General features: G+C 39.6%; 1 protein-coding gene across 1 annotated transcript in view; it reads left to right on the forward strand.

Annotated features, from left to right (window-relative positions):
- Positions 1-20328, forward strand: part of LOC127425911 (pappalysin-1-like) — a 224140-nt gene that overhangs the window by 163309 nt on the left and 40503 nt on the right. Inside the window, exons 17-20 of the mRNA XM_051672227.1 lie at positions 4824-5025; positions 9112-9307; positions 11882-12029; positions 17779-17894. Coding sequence (XP_051528187.1) covers positions 4824-5025; positions 9112-9307; positions 11882-12029; positions 17779-17894 — 662 coding nt within the window. The remainder of the gene's footprint in view (positions 1-4823; positions 5026-9111; positions 9308-11881; positions 12030-17778; positions 17895-20328) is intronic.

Below are 20328 nucleotides of genomic sequence, written 5' to 3' on the forward strand. Positions count from 1 at the left end.
ATATAAACCACCAAGGCAGTTTACGTTCTCATCTCATGTCGCAACCCGCCCGTCACCTTCTCCTCTGGAGTCAGTGGCGACTCAGGTCGCTGCGGGCCACTCATATCCCTGGCAACCTCAATGCCACAGCAGATGCTCTGTCCTGGCAGGTGAAAGCTCAGGGGACACCACCCCCAGGTGGTCCAGCTGATTTGAAGTCGATTCGGCAAGGCACAGGTAGACCTGTTTGCCTCCCGGGAATCCTCCCACTGCCTGCACTGGTATGCCCTGTCGGGAGCTCCCCTCGGTACAGATGCGCTGGCACACAGCTGGCCCCAGGGGCTGCGCAAATACGCTTTCCCCCAGTGAGCCTACTTGCACAAGTTCTGTGCAAGGTCAGGGAGGATGAGGAGCAGGTCATTCTCATGGCTCCGTATTGGCCCACCCAGACCTGGTTCTCAGACATCAAGCCCCTCGCAACAGCACCTCCCTGGCAAATTCCCCTAAGGAAGGACCTTCTTTCTCAGGGATGGGGCACCCTCTGGCACCTATGCCCAGACTTCTGGAATCTCCATGTCTGGTCCCTGGATGGGACACAGAACACCTAACTGGTCTACCGCCCGCAGTGGTTAACACAATCACTCAGGCCAGAGCTCCATCTACAAGGCAGCTGTATTCCCTGAAGTGCCGTATCTTTGCTAAGTGGTGTTCTTCCCATAGTGAAGACCCCCAGAGGTGCGCAGTCAGGTCAGTGCTTTCCTACCTGCAAGAGAAGTTGGACGGGCGGCTGTCCCCCTCCACTCTCAAGGTCTATCTAGCTGCTATAGCAGCACACCTCGACACTGTTGAAGGTAAGTCTCTCGGTAAGCACGACCTGATCATCAGGTTCCTGAGAGGCGCCAGGAGATTGAACCCTCCTAGGCTGCGCCTCTTTCCCTCATGGGACCTCTCCGTGGTCCTTTTAGGCCTATGGAGAGCCCCGTTCGAGGCCCTAGAGTCAGTCGAGTTAAAGGCCGTCTCACTGAAGACCGCCCTCCTGGCCACGCTCACTTCCATCAAGAGGGTCGGGGACCTGCAAGCATTTTCTGTCAGCGAAGAGTGCCCAGAGTTCAATCCGGAAGACTCTCATGTGAGAGGTTCCCACGAGTCCTTTTAGGGATCAGGTGGTGAGCTGTCAAGCGCTGTCCCCGGAGGAGGCAGACCCAGCCTTATCGTTGCTGTGTCCGGTGTGTGCTTTGCACATCTACTTGGATCACATGCAGAGCTTTAGATGCTCTGAGCAGCTCTTTGTCTGCTTCGGCGGACAGCGGAAAGGGAACGCTGTCTACAAACAGAGGCTTGCCCACTGGATCACGGATACCATCACTTTGGCCTACCAAACCCAGTCCGTGCCTGCCCCCTTGCGGGTTCGAGCACACTCCACAAGGAGTGTGGCATCCTCGTGGGCACTGGCCAATGGCACCTCTCTAGCAGACATCTGTAGAGCAGCGGGCTGGGCAACACGCAATACATTTGCGAGATTTTACAATCTCCGGGTTGAGCCGGTTTCATCCCATGTTCAGGTATGAACAGGTAAGTTTCGTTACGCGGGGCCGCTTGTGTATAGCGCCTTTCCCCTCCACGAGGTGAAGCCGTGCGCTCTTCTCTCCCATGCGTGTTCACGACCTGTGCACCCTGGATGTCCTTTCTTCTAGCCCTCTGGCTCATGAATTCAGCAGAGGAATTCGTAGTCGGACCCAGTACGTGTGTTAACGTGCCTTGTACTGGGGTAAGTGCTCCACAGGTCTCAGTTACCCCGGTAACCTCCTGTGCTGTATCTTCCGTGCTACAGTCTCCCTTTTTCGGTAGACCCACGTCTCCCTTGGCAGAGCCATCTCTGCCCTGGTCACTGCGTTTGTAGAGCTCCTCCCCTACGAAGGGCAGGACCTACCGCTGCACCTCTTCCATGTGCAGCCTTAGGCCCATATGACGTATTCGCCACTATTTTACCCTCCCCTTCAGGGCAGGGTGTGGCCTCCGTGGGGTCTTTTCCCCCTGAAAGAATAGGAATGGAAAAGAACGCCTTCCCCGGCGCATTTTATGAGTCTAATTTTCTGTGGAGAGAAAAACTTAGAGAGAAAAGGCTCTCCTATACTAGATATTGCCTGCTCCTATACTAGATACGTCTCCTTCCCCCCACAGGGTTGTTGAGAATTACATGACGTTTTGGGGCATCTGGGGAGGCTACGTGCAGTCCGAGTGCATCTGTTCCTACACTCACAGTAGCTTGCCTACACCTGCATCAGCAGTTCACGTAACATAGTTCAGCCATTGTGGCATTTCATATAGGGAACCCTAGTGTCACTACATCGACACAACGTCGAGTGAGTGACAGAAGGGGAATGTCTCGGTTACTGTCGTAACCTCCGTTCCCTGATGGAGGGAACGAGACGTTGTGTCCCTCTTGCCAAAGGCTGAACTACACCGCTGTAATGGCCGGGACCTTGTCTCATCTCCTCAGTGCATAAACCTGAATGAATCCGCATTCCAGCCTCCCTTTTATACCCGTATGTCGGGGGAGTGGCGTGAAAATTCTACTCGCCAATTCTCATTGGCCTTTTCTCAAAGATCTGAAGGTGTCTTGATCTATCAAGATTGACCCCTAGTGTCAATACTTCGACACAACATCTCGTTCCCTCCATCAGGGAACGGAGGTTACGACAGTAACCAAGACTTTTTCTGTTCTTGGCTGACAGAAGTGGAACCTGACGTGGTCTTCTGCTGTTCTAGCCCATCCGCCTCAAGGTTCGACATGTTGTGCATTCTGCGGTGCTATTCTGCTCACTACAATTGTACAGAGTGGTTATCTGAGTTACCGTAGCCTTTCTGTCTGCTCAAACCTGTCTGGACATTCTCTGTTGACCTCTCTCATCAACAAGGCATTTCCATCCACAGAACTGCAGCTCAATGATTTTTTTTTTTTTCCTCGCACCATTCTCTATACACTCTAGAGACTGTTGTGCTTGAAAATCCCAGGAGATCAGCAGTTACAGAAATACTCAAACCAGCCCATCTGGCACCAACAATCATGCCAAGGTCTAAATCCCTGAGGTCACATTTTTTCCCCATTTTGATTGTTGATGTGAACATTAACTGAAGCTCCTGGCCTGTATCTGCATGATTTTATACATTACACTGCTACCACACGATTGGCTGATTAGATAATTGCATGAATGAGTATATGTACAGGTGTACCTAATAAAGTGGCCAGTGAGTATATATATATATATATATATATATATATATATATATATCCTCAATTCTGTCAAAGCCACTCAGCATCCACAGGGCACTGACAAAATGAACAAAATTATTTAGAACAAAAATTAAAAGATCAAATCAGCTGTGAAAATATTTCAGTGATTGAAATGTATTTCAATGCAGCAACTGATATTGTTAAAGCACTTTACACATTTTGAAGCCTTCTCAATATTGATAAAGTATATGGGGCCCAAATAAACTTTAATGAAGGCGGTCTAGCATGAAACGGTATCATCAATCAGCATTGACCGCTGAGAGCTTCTGTAATATCTAGACAATGAACGACAGCAGATTGGGTGCCACCTGCTGTGTCAGAGAGAAACCGATAATAGGGCAATAGATAATAGAAAAGCAACAGAGAAATTAAATATATTCAGTTGTTAATCACTTCTTAATTACCTGTTATAAAATTTTATTTATTATTTATTTTCATAATTATTTCTGTGTTATCAATTGCTTAATTTTTGAACTTGTTATTTGTTAGCCAATCAGCCCACTCACATGTGATGTCAAGCCAGTCAGCTCACATGGTGTAAGCTGATATGTCCTTTGGCGTGTAATCGGGTAGTCAATAAACTTGCATACTCTCTCTTTGCCTAACATTTAAATTTGCTCAGTTTGCAAGTAAGCCGGTTTCACTGCAGCACGCTGCAATAGTTTTCTCTAAAACCCTCTTCCTCCCCAGCTTCACCTGTTTAGATCTGCTACATGGGGATTGTATTTGTCTAATTTTGCAGCAGCATGTCATACATGCTTGATGCAGCATGTCTTGTGTTTTTCTAATTGTGCAGCAACAGCAGCTTAGTATGTCTGTGTAAGTCTCTGTACGTGCTTCTGCAGCAGCAGCATAGCAGATCTAGTATCTCCACTGATTGTTTTATTGATTTCTCAATTGACTTTAGTGTCACATTTGTGCCCCCATACTAAAGGAATAGTTCATGCAAAAATGTCATCATGTACTCACCCTCATTACAAACCCATATTATTTCTTTTTTTTTTTTTTATACAAAAGAAGATTGTTTACAAGATAGCAAAATGTTTGATCCATACAACAAAAGCATAGAATAACCAGGGATGGTTTAGCCCCAAACATTTATAAAACAGAAGTATCATAAAGTAGTAAATATGTCATAATAAGTCTTATGAAGTTATAAACTAGCTTTGTGTAAGAAACAAGAAACAAAAAGACAATCATTGTCCTCTGTTAATTTTCCCTTCTGCCAGAGCTCTCAAATATCACTTGTGCTCCTGTACATCAAATATAGCACATCAAGACACGTCAAGACAGGTTTGACGTCAGTGACATCAAATGTCATGGGTTCTTTTGTGTCATTATTGATAACTCCTCTAACTCTTATTTCCCACCAAATAATGATGGTCAGAAATCAGTCAAACTATGAAACAATGGAAGTAGACTTTACATACTTTACATGATAAATTACATAATGAAAGAATTCTATAGCTAGCGTATATTGGTTTACGTAGATGTTTGTACCGATGTGTCTTTGAAATGTTAATGAACCTGCTGTCTGTCTCATCTGTAGGCACTAACAACACACTGACCTGTATGGAAGACGGTCTGTGGTCGTTCCCAGAGGCTTTGTGTGAGTTGCGCTGTCCAGCTCCACCTCCAGTGGCCAACGCTGTGCTGCAGACCAAACGCTGTAATGAGACAGGTCTTAAAGTGGGCAGCCTCTGCAAATACAAATGCAAACCTGGATACCATGTGGCCAACAAGCCAAAGAGGTCAGCACACTTAAGATTATTCACAAATCAACACAGTTTGTATATATATATATATTTATTTATGTTGACATCTTTATGAGGTGTGTAAGATGGGTTTAAAAAAGAAAAAAATTGCGAATTTTGAAATATTGCATAAAAAATGCTGGATGGAAACACCAAGATGCAAATTTTTAAAATAACAAAATTGCTTAAACATGCAAAGAAAATGTGCGTGCTTGAATGAGGTGAATAAATTTTTTAGGTAAGAAGACATGCGTATAAACTAAGATGGAAACACATTTACTAAAAAAAAATCCTAGATGCATGTCAAAAAAGTCATGTGACTTTTCCACAACAAGTAATGTGACTGAATAATTCAATCATAACAGGACTATCTAGCAGACCAGTATCATTGCATAGCATCTCAAATGTTGCTCTGGTCATTTGGAAATGACAAAGCTAAAGCCTGTCATCAAAATGATTGGTTACTAATACATCCCCACTCTGCCTGTTTCTGTTAGATTAAAGGCATCTGTCAGCAATCAGTAGCAAACATAAGGTTCATCACAGCTTTGCAACTGTGCAATCTAAACCAAGTTATTTATTACATTTAATAAAAGAGCCACTGTGGCTTCCCCAGTGGCGCCAACTTCCATTTCTTTTTAACACTAAATTCCCTGGATGTGACGATGTGGTTCTCTTGAACACATGGGATGGAAACACTACTTTATTCGAAAATAGTTTTGCGATATTCAGATTTCTGCATAACTTAAACTCGTAACTTGGATGGAAACCCAGCTATTGAGACATGGGCAAGTAAGGAACCACTTAGAAACAACCCAGAGCACCATTGCAACAACCTAGTAACACACTAACAACCACTCAGAATAATTATCAGTAGTAACCACATATCAACGCCCTTGCAAACACCCAGAGCATTCAAGCAACCATCTATCAACACCTTAGGAACCACTCAGTGCACCCTTTGCAATCACATTGTAAAACAGGGATCTTCAACCATTTGTAGGTAGGCAGACAGAGCCGGGGACCCCTGTTGCATGTTGTATAGTATAAAATTGATTGTTGCATTTTATACCTAAAAAAACGTGTATGGTAGGCTACCATATGCAATTTAAGTATGTACATACTTTGTTGTTTATATTGCAATGCCATTGAAATAATCAATAAATGATGTACAGCAAGTGGTCTGCAACATTGATGACATGAAGTGACATTTTTAATTTTCCTTGTTAATAACTGTGCCATACCCCCTCCTAAAAGTTAAGTAATTTTTATATGTATAGTGCTTTTCACAACACACATCGTTTCAAAGCAGCTTTACAAAAAATTATGCTTTAAGACTTTATAGATATTACAGTTTCATTGTTTGTTAGAGTCATCATTGGGTAGTTGCATAAAATATGATTGTAAACTGTGTATAAAAATAAATAATTAAATAATTAATAACTGTATTTAGAACCCTGGTGAGCAAGCTGAAGGCGACTGTGGCAAGGAACACAAAACTCAAAAGATGTTGGTTATTAGAGAACAATAACTTTGGGAGAAACCAGGTTCACTGTGGAGGCCAGTTCCCCTCTGGCTAAACAGCATGAACATAATGTCAATATTAGTTATTTATGTGCAGTGCAAGTCATGGTTTAAAATTTGTAAACTAAGTAAGTGTTAAGGGCCAGTGTTTAAACAAAAATTTTGTATGAACTGTAAGATTAATGACTAATGTTTTTGAGGTCCATCCTGGATTAAATACAGAAGTTCACATAGATGCATTGTTAGTTGGCTAATGAGGGCTTTTGTTGGCAATTAATTGATAGTCTATGTATTCTATTTCAAGAGTGTAGTCCATCAATAGACAAAAGTGATGCAGGCTGAGATCAATGAGGTGCATCGCAGTTAAACCAGCAGGTAATTTCGGTGAGGATCGGTGGGGTCCATACTAAGTTCAAGTTTCAGGCAGTGGCATATGAAGTATCCGATGATTTACAGTTGGAGTTGGCATCAGTTCATCCTCTGAAGTCCATTGTAAAAGACTGAATTGATGTTTGGCTAGCACCGGCTGTAGTTTGTCATCATCACTCAGCGACACATAGCAGTGGAGTCCGACACCAAGCAGGAACGGAGCTGGCTCTGGTAACCTCAGGATATAAATCCCGGGGTTGAGACAGGGAAATAAATACAATATTATTAGCGTAGATGCCATTCAATTTATTGCTGGGTTATAGATTATGAGAAATGTTTCTCGTTCTGGCAGACCTAACTAAAGCAGCCTAATTGTGAGTTGATGGATAAATTAGGTTTATGCCTGGCTAAATAGAGTCTTTAGTCTAGACTTAAACTGAGTGAGTGCGTCTGCGTCCGCGTCCCGAACAGTGTTAGGGAGACTAATCCATAGTTTAGGAGCCAAACAGGAAAAGGATCTACCTCCTTTTGTGGATTTTGATATTCTTGGAACTATTAACATGCCAGAATTTTGTGATCGTAATGAACATGATGGATTTACTTTGGAGCTTGACCATTCAAAGCCTTGTATGTTGTTGACAGAATTTTAAAATTAATACGAAATTTAACAGGTAGCCAATGTAATGATGATAGAAAGGAGCTAATATGATCATATTTCTTGGTTCTAGACAGCACTTTTGATTTTCAAAGGACAGATTGGTATCAAATAAAACACCTAAGTTCTTCGCTGTAGAAGACGATGTAACAGTACAACCATCGAGAGTCAAATGATATTTTAGTGGCTTGTTTTTAGAGGTTTTTGGTCCAATAATTAGTACCTCTGTTTTGTCAGAGTATAAGGAAAATTCTGGCCATCCAATCTTTGATTTCATTGATACACTCTGCTAATTTGGAGAATTGTGGAATTTAGTCAGGTTTAGAAGAAACATAAAGTTGGGTATAGTTGGCATAACAGTGGAAACTTAGTCCACGATTCTTGATAATATCTCCCAGGGGAAGCACATATAAGGAGAAAAGCGAGGCACTAAAACTGATCCCTGCTGCACTCCATACTTAACTTTTGTTTGATTTGACAATTCGTCATTTACACATACAAAGTGGTAGCGGTCTGATTAATAGGACCTAAACCATGCTAATACAAGTCCACAAATGCTAACATAATTCTCCAGCCTATTCAAGAGAATGTCGTGATCTATCGTGTCGAAGGCAGCACTAAGATCTAAAAGCACTACAAGAGAAATGCAGCCGTGACCAGATGATAAGAGTAAGTCATTTGTAACTCTGATAAGTAAAGTCTCTATACAGTGATGGGGCCTAAATCCTGACTGAAATTGTTCATATATACCATTTCTCTGTAGAAATGAACATAGTTGACACTACCTTTTCTAATAAAAGAAAGAAAAAGACAGACAGACAGATCCTGTTTTATCTCATGTGAGTGATCATGATTTTATACATATATTTTAAAATTACTGTTCATTTCATTAAGAGTAAAAATTACAGAGTGCACCTTTAATTATGTTGATTTGAGAGTCAAATTGAGAGTCTTGTGTGTGAGGAATGTTAAGGACCATGTATGCCATCTTGATAATCTCAGTGATAACTATTTATTAACACCAGGCAAGTAAGCTATTGTTCTGAAAGCATAAAGCAAATAACATTACAAGAAACTGTAGGCTGTCACCTGCTCAACCGCACAACGCGACCAATGCAAAGCAGACGCATTTACTCACGCGACCCTCTACTGCTGCGCTGTATGTGTGTCATGCTTTGAGCAGCTCTTGGTAAGCACTGAGCAGTGGTCGCGTAAATGGTTTGTCCGAGCTGCGCGCTTCTGCTGACTAGCACAGTTATTTACTAGAGCAAGGATTATTGCAAGAAAGGAAGATTTGGCATTTTGCTATTGCTGGCATGTGAGTGAGTGATTATTACGAGTACCAATGGTGGATCAAAAATAATTTGTGGACCCCCTGTTGAAGACCCATGTTTTAAAGCACTAAAAACCACTCAGAACACCTAATCATGTTTTTATCATATAACACATATTGAAACTTTTTAACAAATGAACGGTTTCTTCTGTGATGAAGGGATTGGATTATTGTGTGTGACAGTGGTCTGTTTTTTCTGCAGGCGAGCGTTTAAGCGTCAGTGCACAGAAGATGGCCGCTGGTTGGAGGGCTCGTGTGAGCCGGTGACTTGTCCTCCTCCCCCGTCTGTCTTCCATGGCATGTACCAGTGCACAGACAAGTTTAAGTTTGACAGCACCTGCTGGATCCACTGCAGTGGGGCCAACCACATGCTCGGACAATCTCCTCCATGTAAACAGGTCTGGTTTTATATTCATATTTATGACATTGTTCTATTCCTGATTGCTAATGTACCTTGCCCAGTCTTAACTCAACTGTGTTTATCAGGGAAAAAAAATAATATGAAGAATCACAGTGCCCACCCACTTTTTCAGCCACCTTGGCTCCAGAAGGATTTTTTCCCATTCATTATTTCCATAGGGGTATCATAAAATTCTTCATAAAAACGTTCTAAGCCATGAACGAAAACAAACAGCACCGAGGTGAATCACAACATTACAAACTTTGATTTTATCAAAAAAGTATTTGAAATTCAGACAAAAAGACAAAGGATCAAGACTGTGTACTTAACATCTGTAGTGAGGGAATTAGTTAAAATCCTGTGAAGCATTGCAAATGATTTAATTAAAAACTCTCAAATTTAAAACTCTAGAATAAATATAAAACTATTGATTTAAAGTTGTTAATTGTAAGTATAGAAACAATATATGTTATAGGGGTCATTAAATACTCTTTTCTTTTTTTTTTTTTTTTTATAAATTTTTTTTTTATCTTTCCTGAGGTCCACTCAAGTTTTATTTTTTATTTTTTTTTTAATTTATTTATTTGCACCAAAACAGTCATAATTTAGTAATATATAATAATTTTCCACCCTGTCTCTGGCCCTCCATCTGAAACGCTTGGTTTTATGCTGTCTGATCCTTTAAGACTTCAAAGTAAATGCCCACTGTTGTGATTAGCTATATTGAGCAGCCCTTCCAGTACAGCCATATTTGAATCTCAATCTGAAGAAAATTAACTTCACACAATATTATAAAACTACATTTCATGGTTAACATATACGTACACCCAACACATTTCATCTGAATGTATAAAACTGTTCACTCAAGCATCACCATAAACTATCAAACAGTCATGACATTTGAAAAATTCATGAATGGAATTGGTTACTCACGGTTTTGCATTCCAATAGTCCAATTTTAACTGTTCCACCTTCCAATAACAGTTCCTTTGCAAAGCTTGAATTATAGTGTGACTGTTTCACAAGTAATCCACGCTGAAATCTTCTGAATACACAAACATAATAAAATCCACCGGATTGTTGGGGTGCTTCAACTGGCTTCAACAGCCCAAAGCATAGACGCTGGCCTTCACCAGAGTGACATCTCACATTTTTCCAGTTTGTTTACACACAGAACAGCATGTGTTTCTCCCAGTCAGTGGCAGCAGCAGTATGAGATGCTTTTTTAAAAGTTGCACTTGTAACACTCTTAAATCGTGGCACACATCGCCGGTGTTGTGCGGAAATGCATCAATATGATCAAAGACGTTTATCTAGTTCATGTTTACAAAAGACCAACAATTAAAAATAGCACAGATGGGTGCAAAAATGGTCCAGGATGCCTTCAAAAAAGCACAACAGCAAGAATACAATCAGCAAGATTAAACAGAATGGGGGGTCTCTTTTTTGGAGTTATAACTTGACATTGCGTCTTTTAAAAGTCGCATGAGAGGCATGATAACAGTCAAAGCATTTCTAAATTTTTTACGTAGAAAAACATTTAAATCCAGATAGACATATGAAGGTGTCCTGTGTAAGTCCACATTGGCGTAGATTAATCTCCCATGACGGGCCCATCTCTCTCCTCTTTACCTGTGTGACTACCTGAGCACCAGTGGGCGGGGCCAAGGGTACAAAGACGAAAAATAGGCATTGATGTCTTGCTGAAGAGGCAGTCAAATGCAGATGTATTTGGTCCATGTGACGTCAAAAGTTCCACAAATTCAAAACGAGCTGTTTTTGCAGCTTGATATAAATAAATGCTCTTTTTCTACTGAGATAGTTTTCAGTTCTGAAATATACAGTATGTTTTTATTGTACAATGAATTACCTCTTATATGTCAAAAAATCAAAAACAATTTGATTACTCATGTCATGACCCCTTTAAGGTTATTGCAAATTATTTAGAAATAAACAAATAATAATAATAATAATAATAAAATCATTTTAGAGCATAGGGAGATCAACTCTATTGCCTCATTCACAATGTGTCATCGAAGTGGGCGGTCACTGCTGAGCTCATTTGGTGTGCTTTTTTTGCTGCAATTCTCTAACTGGTTGGTTAATTTCCCTTCATGATCATGGGTTGTGAGGCTCTTCACCAAAAATTACGCTATTAATCAATATTTTTAAAATATCTATGTTGAAATAATGCAGACTGATGGCTTCAACAGAAGCATGTACCATTGAGTAGCAATCTCAGGGCTCATGCTACTGTAGGCCTGTCTTTAAAGGTTTATAAGGTATTGTTAAAAAATCTATGAAGTCTAAGAAGTCGATGGAGAAAACAAATGGAACCCAAATGTTACGCTCTATTGTAAGCATGCTTCTCATTCAGGCGTAACAGGTTCGAGTCACAGTCACATCTACCCAAAATGAAATAAATAAATAAATAAAATTAGATTGCATTAGTTTCCAGACACTGCGATACACACGTTCAGAAATAATTGTCTTGATCAGTCATGTCTATTGGCTGTAAGATTAGAGTATCGCAGTGAAGTATGTTGTTACATGTCTCTTGCCCTCACCACAGGGGGTCAGCAACAATGCCATCCGTTGCAGAAAGGATGGGAACTGGACTGGAAGTTTCCACTTATGCCCGCAGCTGAAGGGTCAATGCTCTCTCCCTCAGAACCTGCATCCCAGCATCCGGATCAGCTGCAAAAAGGGACACGGCATAGGTGAGAATGCCGTTCTGACCCTTGAAATGTACAGAGACACCTTTCAGAAATGTGCTTCTCATTCCTCTGCTGCTGTAGACCAGTGGTTCTCAGCTGGTTTTGCTTCAGGCTCCAGATTTTACATTGGACAGTGAGTGGTGACCCAACACATTACTAAATGTAACCCGTATTTAATGTGGTCTGGGTCATATTTTTTACGTTGTGTAGTTTGTTTTTGAGGTTTTCAATCATGAGGGCATGTGATGATGTGATCTGCCTAATTTTGCTAGTTTCTACAAAGTGGCAGACGAATTTGCACCAAAATACTCTGGAGATTGAATGGACACAAAGCCTTTGACGTCAATAAAAAAGAAAAAAAAGAAAAAAAGAAATGGGAAGTGTTTTCTGCTCCCTTTTAAAAGTTGATAAGCCTTTTTATTTTGCTATCCTAACTATGAACGATTATATGGTTAGTTACATTTTATTTCTGCTTTTGCATATATATATATATATATATATATATATATATATATATATATATATATATATATATATATATATATATATTTATTTTTTTTAATTTTTTTTCCTGCTGTCCGTGACCCTATCAGCCTACAACCCATTTTGGGTAGCAAACCAGCTGGTGAGAACCACAGCTCGAGACAATGTGCTCTTTTAAAAAAAAAAAATTCAGACCTGTGGAGATTACATTTTGTATATAGAATAACATTTATGTTGCATTTTGGTTATGGGAATTTATGTTGCATTGTTACATTTTGTTCAGCTTGCTGACACTGTCAAAATTGAGCTACCTCAAAGGAAATTAATCTCAAGTATGAAATTGTATAATAAGAATGGTTAATATTGAGCTATAATGTTTAAATATGTTCCTACATATGTTCCTTTCATAGAGCTTAAACTGAGCTTACACTGATAACATCAGTCATACATCAGTTTGATAAATCCATCATAATAGTATTCATATTATATTTTGGGAATCGTATATTAATAGTTCAGTTTTTTTAAATACTCTTGACACCCCAGCTTGACTGCTGTGTTAATGTTTTATTTCCCTTTTTGATTAGTACTAGTAGCACCTAATAAACAAGAAAAAAAAAAATATATATATATATACAGGTGCATCTCGATAAATTAGAATGTCATGGAAAAGTTCATTTATTTCAGTAATTCAACTCAAATTGTGAAACTCGTGTATTAAATAAATTCAATGCACACAGACTGAAGTAGTTTAAGTCTTTGGTTCTTTTAATTGTGATGATTTTGGCTCACATTTAACAAAAACCCACCAATTCACTATCTCAAAAAATTAGAATATGGTGACATGCCAATCAGCTAATCAACTCAAAACACCTGCAAAGGTTTCCTGAGCCTTCAAAATGGTCTCTCAGTTTGGTTCACTAGGCTACACAATCATGGGGAAGACTGCTGATCTGACAGTTGTCCAGAAGACAATCATTGACACCCTTCACAAGGAGGGTAAGCCACAAACATTCATTGCCAAAGAAGCTGGCTGTTCACAGAGTGCTGTATCCAAGCATGTTAACAGAAAGTTGAGTGGAAGGAAAAAGTGTGGAAGAAAAAGATGCACAACCAACCGAGAGAACTGCAGCCTTATGATTGTCAAGCAAAATCGATTCAAGAATTTGGGAGAACTTCACAAGGAATGGACTGAGGCTGGGGTCAAGGCATCAAGAGCCACCACACACAGACATGTCAAGGAATTTGACTACAGTTGTCGTATTCCTCTTGTTAAGCCACTCCTGAACCACAGACAACGTCAGAGGCGTCTTACCTGGGCTAAGGAGAAGAAGAACTGGACTGTTGCCCAGTGTTCCAAAGTCCTCTTTTCAGATGAGAGCACGTTTTGTATTTCATTTGGAAACCAAGGTCCTAGAGTCTGGAGGAAGGGTGGAGAAGCTCATAGCCCAAGTTGCTTGAAGTCCAGTGTTAAGTTTCCACAGTTTGTGATGATTTGGGGTGCAATGTCATCTGCTGGTGTTGGTCCATTGTGTTTTTTGAAAACCAAAGTCACTGCACCCGTTTACCAAGAAATTTTGGAGCACTTCATGCTTCCTTCTGCTGACCAGCTTTTTAAAGATGCTGATTTCATTTTCCAGCAGGATTTGGCACCTGCCCACACTGCCAAAAGCACCAAAAGTTGGTTAAATGACCATGGTGTTGGTGTGCTTGACTGGCCAGCAAACTCACCAGACCTGAACCCCATAGAGAATCTATGGGGTATTGTCAAGAGGAAAATGAGAAACAAGAGACCAAAAAATGCAGATGAGCTGAAGGCCACTGTCAAAGAAACCTGGGCTTCCATACCACCTCAGCAGTGCCACAAACTGATCACCTCCATGCCACGCTGAATTGAGGCAGTAATTAAAGCAAAAGGAGCCCCTACCAAGTATTGAGTACATATACAGTAAATGAACATACTTTCCAGAAGGCCAACAATTCACTAAAAATGTTTTTTTTATTGGTCTTATGATGTATTCTAATTTTTTGAGATAGTGAATTGGTGGGTTTTTGTTAAATGTGAGCCAAAATCATCACAATTAAAAGAACCAAAGACTTAAACTACTTCAGTCTGTGTGCATTGAATTTATTTAATACACGAGTTTCACAATTTGAGTTGAATTACTGAAATAAATGAACTTTTCCACGACATTCTAATTTATTGAGATGCACCTGTACATTGTTTATTTAAAAAAATAAAAAATAAATAAATAAATAAATTCTTGAGCAAATTTTTTTTTTAAAAAATGTATGTCAACATATGTGGACAACAGGACTAAGTTGTGAAATTTTAAATAATACAAAGCTATAGAAAGTCAAATTTTTTTCATCAAATTGTTTATTATGTTTCCAGGAGTGTTGGTTATTCATTTTGTTTAGAGACGTTACATTACAACTGATTTTCTGGAAAGCTGAATAAATCATTCTTATTCAAAGTAATGTCCAGAATCATCCAATCACTGCCAACCATGTAAAAATAAAATGTATCATTATAAAATTCTGAATCTATGTACTGATTACCATTGTCCCATGTCTGCCAAACATTTTGAGTGGTCCAAACATCATCTGCAGTCTGAAACTGAACTTTTGATTGGATTTTAGAATTGAATGTATGTAGCTGCATAGGAAGCTATAGGATGCTCCCTTGCTCCCTATTTAGTGAATGACTTAACTCTAGTGTGCTGTCTGTATGCACTGGTCTCAGAACAGTTCGAAATGCACATATATTCATCCTAACTCCATATAAAGCCTCTGAAAGCATAAATTTTCAGCTTTCAGATGAACCCATTTATTCTCAATGTGAAAATGCACAGTAAGTACACTGATCAGCCACAACATTAAAACCACTGACAGGTGAAGTGAATAGCATTTATTATCTTGTTACAATGGCACCTGTCAAGGGGTGGGATGTATTAGGCAGCAAGTGAACACTCAGTTCTTGTATTTCATGTGTTGGAAGCAGGAAAAATGGGCAAGTGTAAGGATCTGAGCGACTTTGACAAGGGCCAAATTGTGATGGCTAGACGACTGGGTCAGAGCATCTCCAAAACAGCAGGTCTTGTGGGGTGTTCCCGTTATGCAGTGGTAAGTACCTACTAAAATTGGTCCAAGGAAGGACAACCGGTGAACCGGCAACAGGGTCATGGGCACCCAAGGCACACTGATGTGTGTGGGGAGCGAAGACTAGCCCGGCTGGTCTGATCGCACAGAAAAGCTACTGTAGCACAAATTGCTGAAAAACTTAATGCTGGCCATGATAGAAAGGTGTCAGAACACACAGTACATTGCAGCTTGCTGTGTATGGGGCTGCGTAGCTGCAGATCGGTCAGAGTTCCCATGCTGACCCCTGTCCACTGCCGAAAGCGCCTACAGTGGGCACATGAGTGTCAGAACTGGACCATGGAGCAATGGAAGAAGGTGGCCTGGTCTTATGAATCACTTTTCTTTTAGATCATGTGGATGGCCGGGTGCGTGTGCGTTGTTTACCTGGGGAAGAGATGGCAGCAGGATGCACTATGGGAGAAGGCAGGCTGACGGAGGCAGTGTGATGCTCTGGGCAATGTTCTGCTGGGAAACCTTGGGTCCTGGCATTCATGTGGATGTTACTTTGACACATACCACCTACCTAAAGATTGTTGCAGACCACGTACACCCCTTCATGGCAATGGTATTCCCTGATGGCAGTAGCCTCTTTCAGCAGGATAAAGCCCTGACACACTGCAAAAATTGTTCTGGAATGGTTTGAGTAACATGACAAAGAGTTCAAGGTGTTGACTTGGCCTCCAAATTCCCCAGATCTCAATCCGACTGAGCGAGGTCTTGTGAAATTCATGCCTCAATGGGTCAGAGCTGTTTTGGCGGCACGAGGGGGACCTACACGATATTAGGCAGGTGATTTTAATGTTGTGGCTGATCGGTGTATACAGGAATGCATTTACTAATTTTAATGAACAGAACCGTATTGTACAGTGATAACAAAATAAAATCTAACAAAATGTATATTAAAATGAAGAGAAATGACCCACAGATGTGTTAGAGCTGAAAGTTATTCAGAATAACTAATATGTTTTTTCTACTTTTGAGGAAATGTGGTGCCAATTTCCACATATGTAGACATCATGTTTATCAGCGCGCTGGCGTGCGAAAAATGTACATATTTTTTAAAGCGGCATATCAAACGAAACTAGAGAGAACTTTTTACAACTGGGTTTGAAAAAAAGCATAAAGAGATTTCTTTCCAGAGGTACTTTTGTTGGCACTGCATCCATAGAAGTGCTTTACGGAAATCAACGGCATGCTGTTATGTCATGTGAGTCGGTGCAGCAGAAGTTTAACCCTTAAATGACAGTCTAGAGTCTTGTGAACAGTGTTCAGTCAGTTTTTATTAATTTAAATTATGCATTGCACATAGCGAAGCCAAAATACAACATCCACATATGTGGATTTCTTATTCATGCAGCCTGTTGCGACAAATAGTTAAATACATTATTATTATTATTATTATTATTTTGAGAAACTTTTTTTTAGAGAGAGAGAGAGAGAGAGAGAGAGAGAATAGTAATAACAACTTTATTGCAATAAACTAACCCTTTGTTCTACAGTTATAACCATCAATAACATTTCTTACATTTTACATATTATCTTACAATTTACCTAGTAAGCTACATACATAAGTACATTAGTACATTGAAATAAATTGAGAAATACTGTATATTTTGCATAAAGAAAATGGAGCTCAATTTAGGGCTATATATACAATGTAAAAATTCTCTGCTGTAATGCGTCCTGATGTTTTACTTAATTTTTTTATTTTTTTTTATTTTTTTACTGTAATTGCCATTATTCTAAATGGTAATTCACATTAGACTCATATTTCTGTAATACAGTAAGAGACATCATTACATTAGAACATTTTTGTATTTAAATGAGCATAAAATAAAGTCGCTAAAGCAAAAACAAAACAAAAACATTATTTATTATTATTTTGTCCACATTATAGTAATGAGAAATATTATTATTTGTATTATTATTATTATAAATGTTTTTTTTGTTGTTGTTTTTTTTTTTGCATTACAGTAATGAGATGTTGTGTGTGTGTGTGTGTGTGTGTGTGTGTGTGTGGGGCGGGGGGTGGTGGCTTAGGGATGAGCAGGTAAGCATGTTAAAGATGACATTTACATTTACATGAGGTGTCTGTTGACTCATAATTTGCTTACTCTGTATCTCTTAGGAGAGGAGTGCGAGTTGTCATGCAGGGACAGTAACAATGATGTTGTCATTCTGCCAAGTAACATGACGGCCAGCAGCATTTTCAGACACCACTGGATGAACCCTCCCAAAGTTAAGGTGTGTGTGTTTTTTAATCACAGTGCTGTATAGATAAAGATACCCTCTTAGCTAGCTGTCAGAGAATGTTGCACCATGGCGCTACATCCTGGGTGTGAGTTTGAGGTGACACACCTCGGTCAGCACATACTGGATTGTTCCTGATGATTCATCATTGAATATTGTCTAGACTCTCTGGGGGAAGAGAGAGGGATTGTTTATGAAGAATTCACCTGTACAATGGAATTTATTTGAATATTAGTGCAGTTATTTTCATGCATATGAAAATAGGTGAGAAAACTTTTATAAACATCACTTTCTTATTAAAGCAATTAAAGTGATTTTACATTGGGTACGTTCTTAGGCATGACACTTTATAAAACAGCAGTGTAGGGCTTTACTGGTTGTTTAGATCAGTGTTACTATCAGAAATAATTAATAATTATTTCTGTAGTTATTAATTAATAAATTAATCAATTGAATCTAACTCATTAAAACCTCATATGGGACTCCAGTAAATGTAGTGTGCTACGGTTAGGAGCAAGTTTGGTTATTAGCAATAATTAATAATTATCAAAGATAATTACTAATTATTAAAATCAATAGAACATTGATGAGAATCAATGTTAGCTTTTTTAATCCTTTAAAATCAACAATTATCAAAGATAATCGTTAATTGTTAACATCGATGAAACATTAATTAAAATTAATACTAGCTTATTGATCATTCAAATTCAATCATCAAAGATAATTATCAATTATCAAAAATCAATAGAATATTAATAAGGATTAACATTGACGGGGCACCACCCTGAAATCAGGGACTAATAACCGAATAGTAAAATATTAATCAATATTAGATTGTTTTCTTAGGAAAATCGGCATCCGAAGAATATCGATTTTCGGGAAAAAAACAATGGATGAAGGTTTGAATCCGAGCACTGACATCCCGTCAGCATGACACAGGCGTATGCAAAACAAACCAAAACACTTCTCTTTGAAATATAACAACATTTATTTATGCAGTAATATCAATTAATAATTAATACAATGCAGTCAACAAACTTCTGACTTACAACTACAAACTAAACAGTGATATGATTAGATATGGAAATCAAAATAATCCTATAACACATAAGGTGTGTGTGTGTGACAGTGTGTGTGTGTGTGTGATTAGTACGAGAGAGAGAGAGAGAGAGAGAGAGAGAGATGATTAAGTGACAGCCCTAAAGCTGATTTTGTGATCGTGGGAGAGAAAGCAGCTGTTTAGTTCATCGCTCAGAGACGCGGTGGACGGCTCGTAAACAGTCCCGCGTTATTTAACTCTTTAATGGATGAACTCAGTTGCTGTCTCACCCGCGGTGGCGAAATTGCTCAATCCAATTTGGTTGGACCACAATACAGCAAAACAAATTTGTGATAATTAATACCCTGAGTATTAATAATGAGCAGACATGGCGGTCCGTAAACTGTACAAGCAAAAACCTTGAAACACAAGAATAACACGCTATAATATTCTATCTCTGCCCAGACGTAACCTCTTACTTGAATCGCATGAGGACACAGGTAGAATGTGTTTTCCTCCATCCTTTAACTTTGACCCGGTTCCTTGAGGCTCGTGTGATGACGGGAGGCCGTTTCCTCGCTCTGTCGGCGGGCGGTATGGCTGTTGATTCTCGGCGGGCTGGCGGAGAACTCAGAAATGTCGACTTGATTGAAGATGGAAGAGAAATCTTTAATCTCTTCACTTCTGTAGGCCAACGGATGAAGATGCGAATTGCTCGGCGGTCTCCTTCGGATCCGTTAGAGTGTTTGGTTGAACACAGAGTAATCTCAACTCATCCAGCGAGATGGAGATTGTATGGCTACAGTTTCAATTCGGACATTACTTCCTTGTGCCACGAGGTTGCACCAGACAGCAGCAAAAAAACTACGTCTATATTCGGTGAACAAAGTCGCTGGAAGCGAATTCTGGATGCATTTCAGAATTATTTCAATTCCTGATGATGTCATGTTTGAGGGACGTTCTGTTGTGTGCCTCATCCAATAGGAGTTGAGAGCTCGATCCTTTAGTGAGCAAGGCTTTATGTAGCTGTAGTCTGTTTTGGACTCCCTTTGTTTGATTTTGGCGCGATTTTTATCAGTAAAATTTACGACTTAGTATGTGGGGGCTTGAGTTATGTTTTTACGACTGTGTTAGGCCTGCCTTTTTCTTCTATCTGAATACATGAGGCCCAACAGCAGCAACAGCAATATGATAAAAGACACTAATGTTTAATGAATAGTGACATTTTATTATATTAATAATCAGAATAAACAAGTCTTTCGTTAGGTGATGTAGTTCATTAGCCTAACTGTAGGCTGCAAAGCAACATAGGAACTTGGTGATTTAATATAGAATGTGCGATCACGGAGTTTTTTTTTATAAGCATTTTACAATGGCTTAGACCACTGC

This window comes from Myxocyprinus asiaticus, chromosome 3 (genome assembly GCF_019703515.2).
Source record: "Myxocyprinus asiaticus isolate MX2 ecotype Aquarium Trade chromosome 3, UBuf_Myxa_2, whole genome shotgun sequence".
NCBI lineage: Eukaryota > Metazoa > Chordata > Actinopteri > Cypriniformes > Catostomidae > Myxocyprinus > Myxocyprinus asiaticus.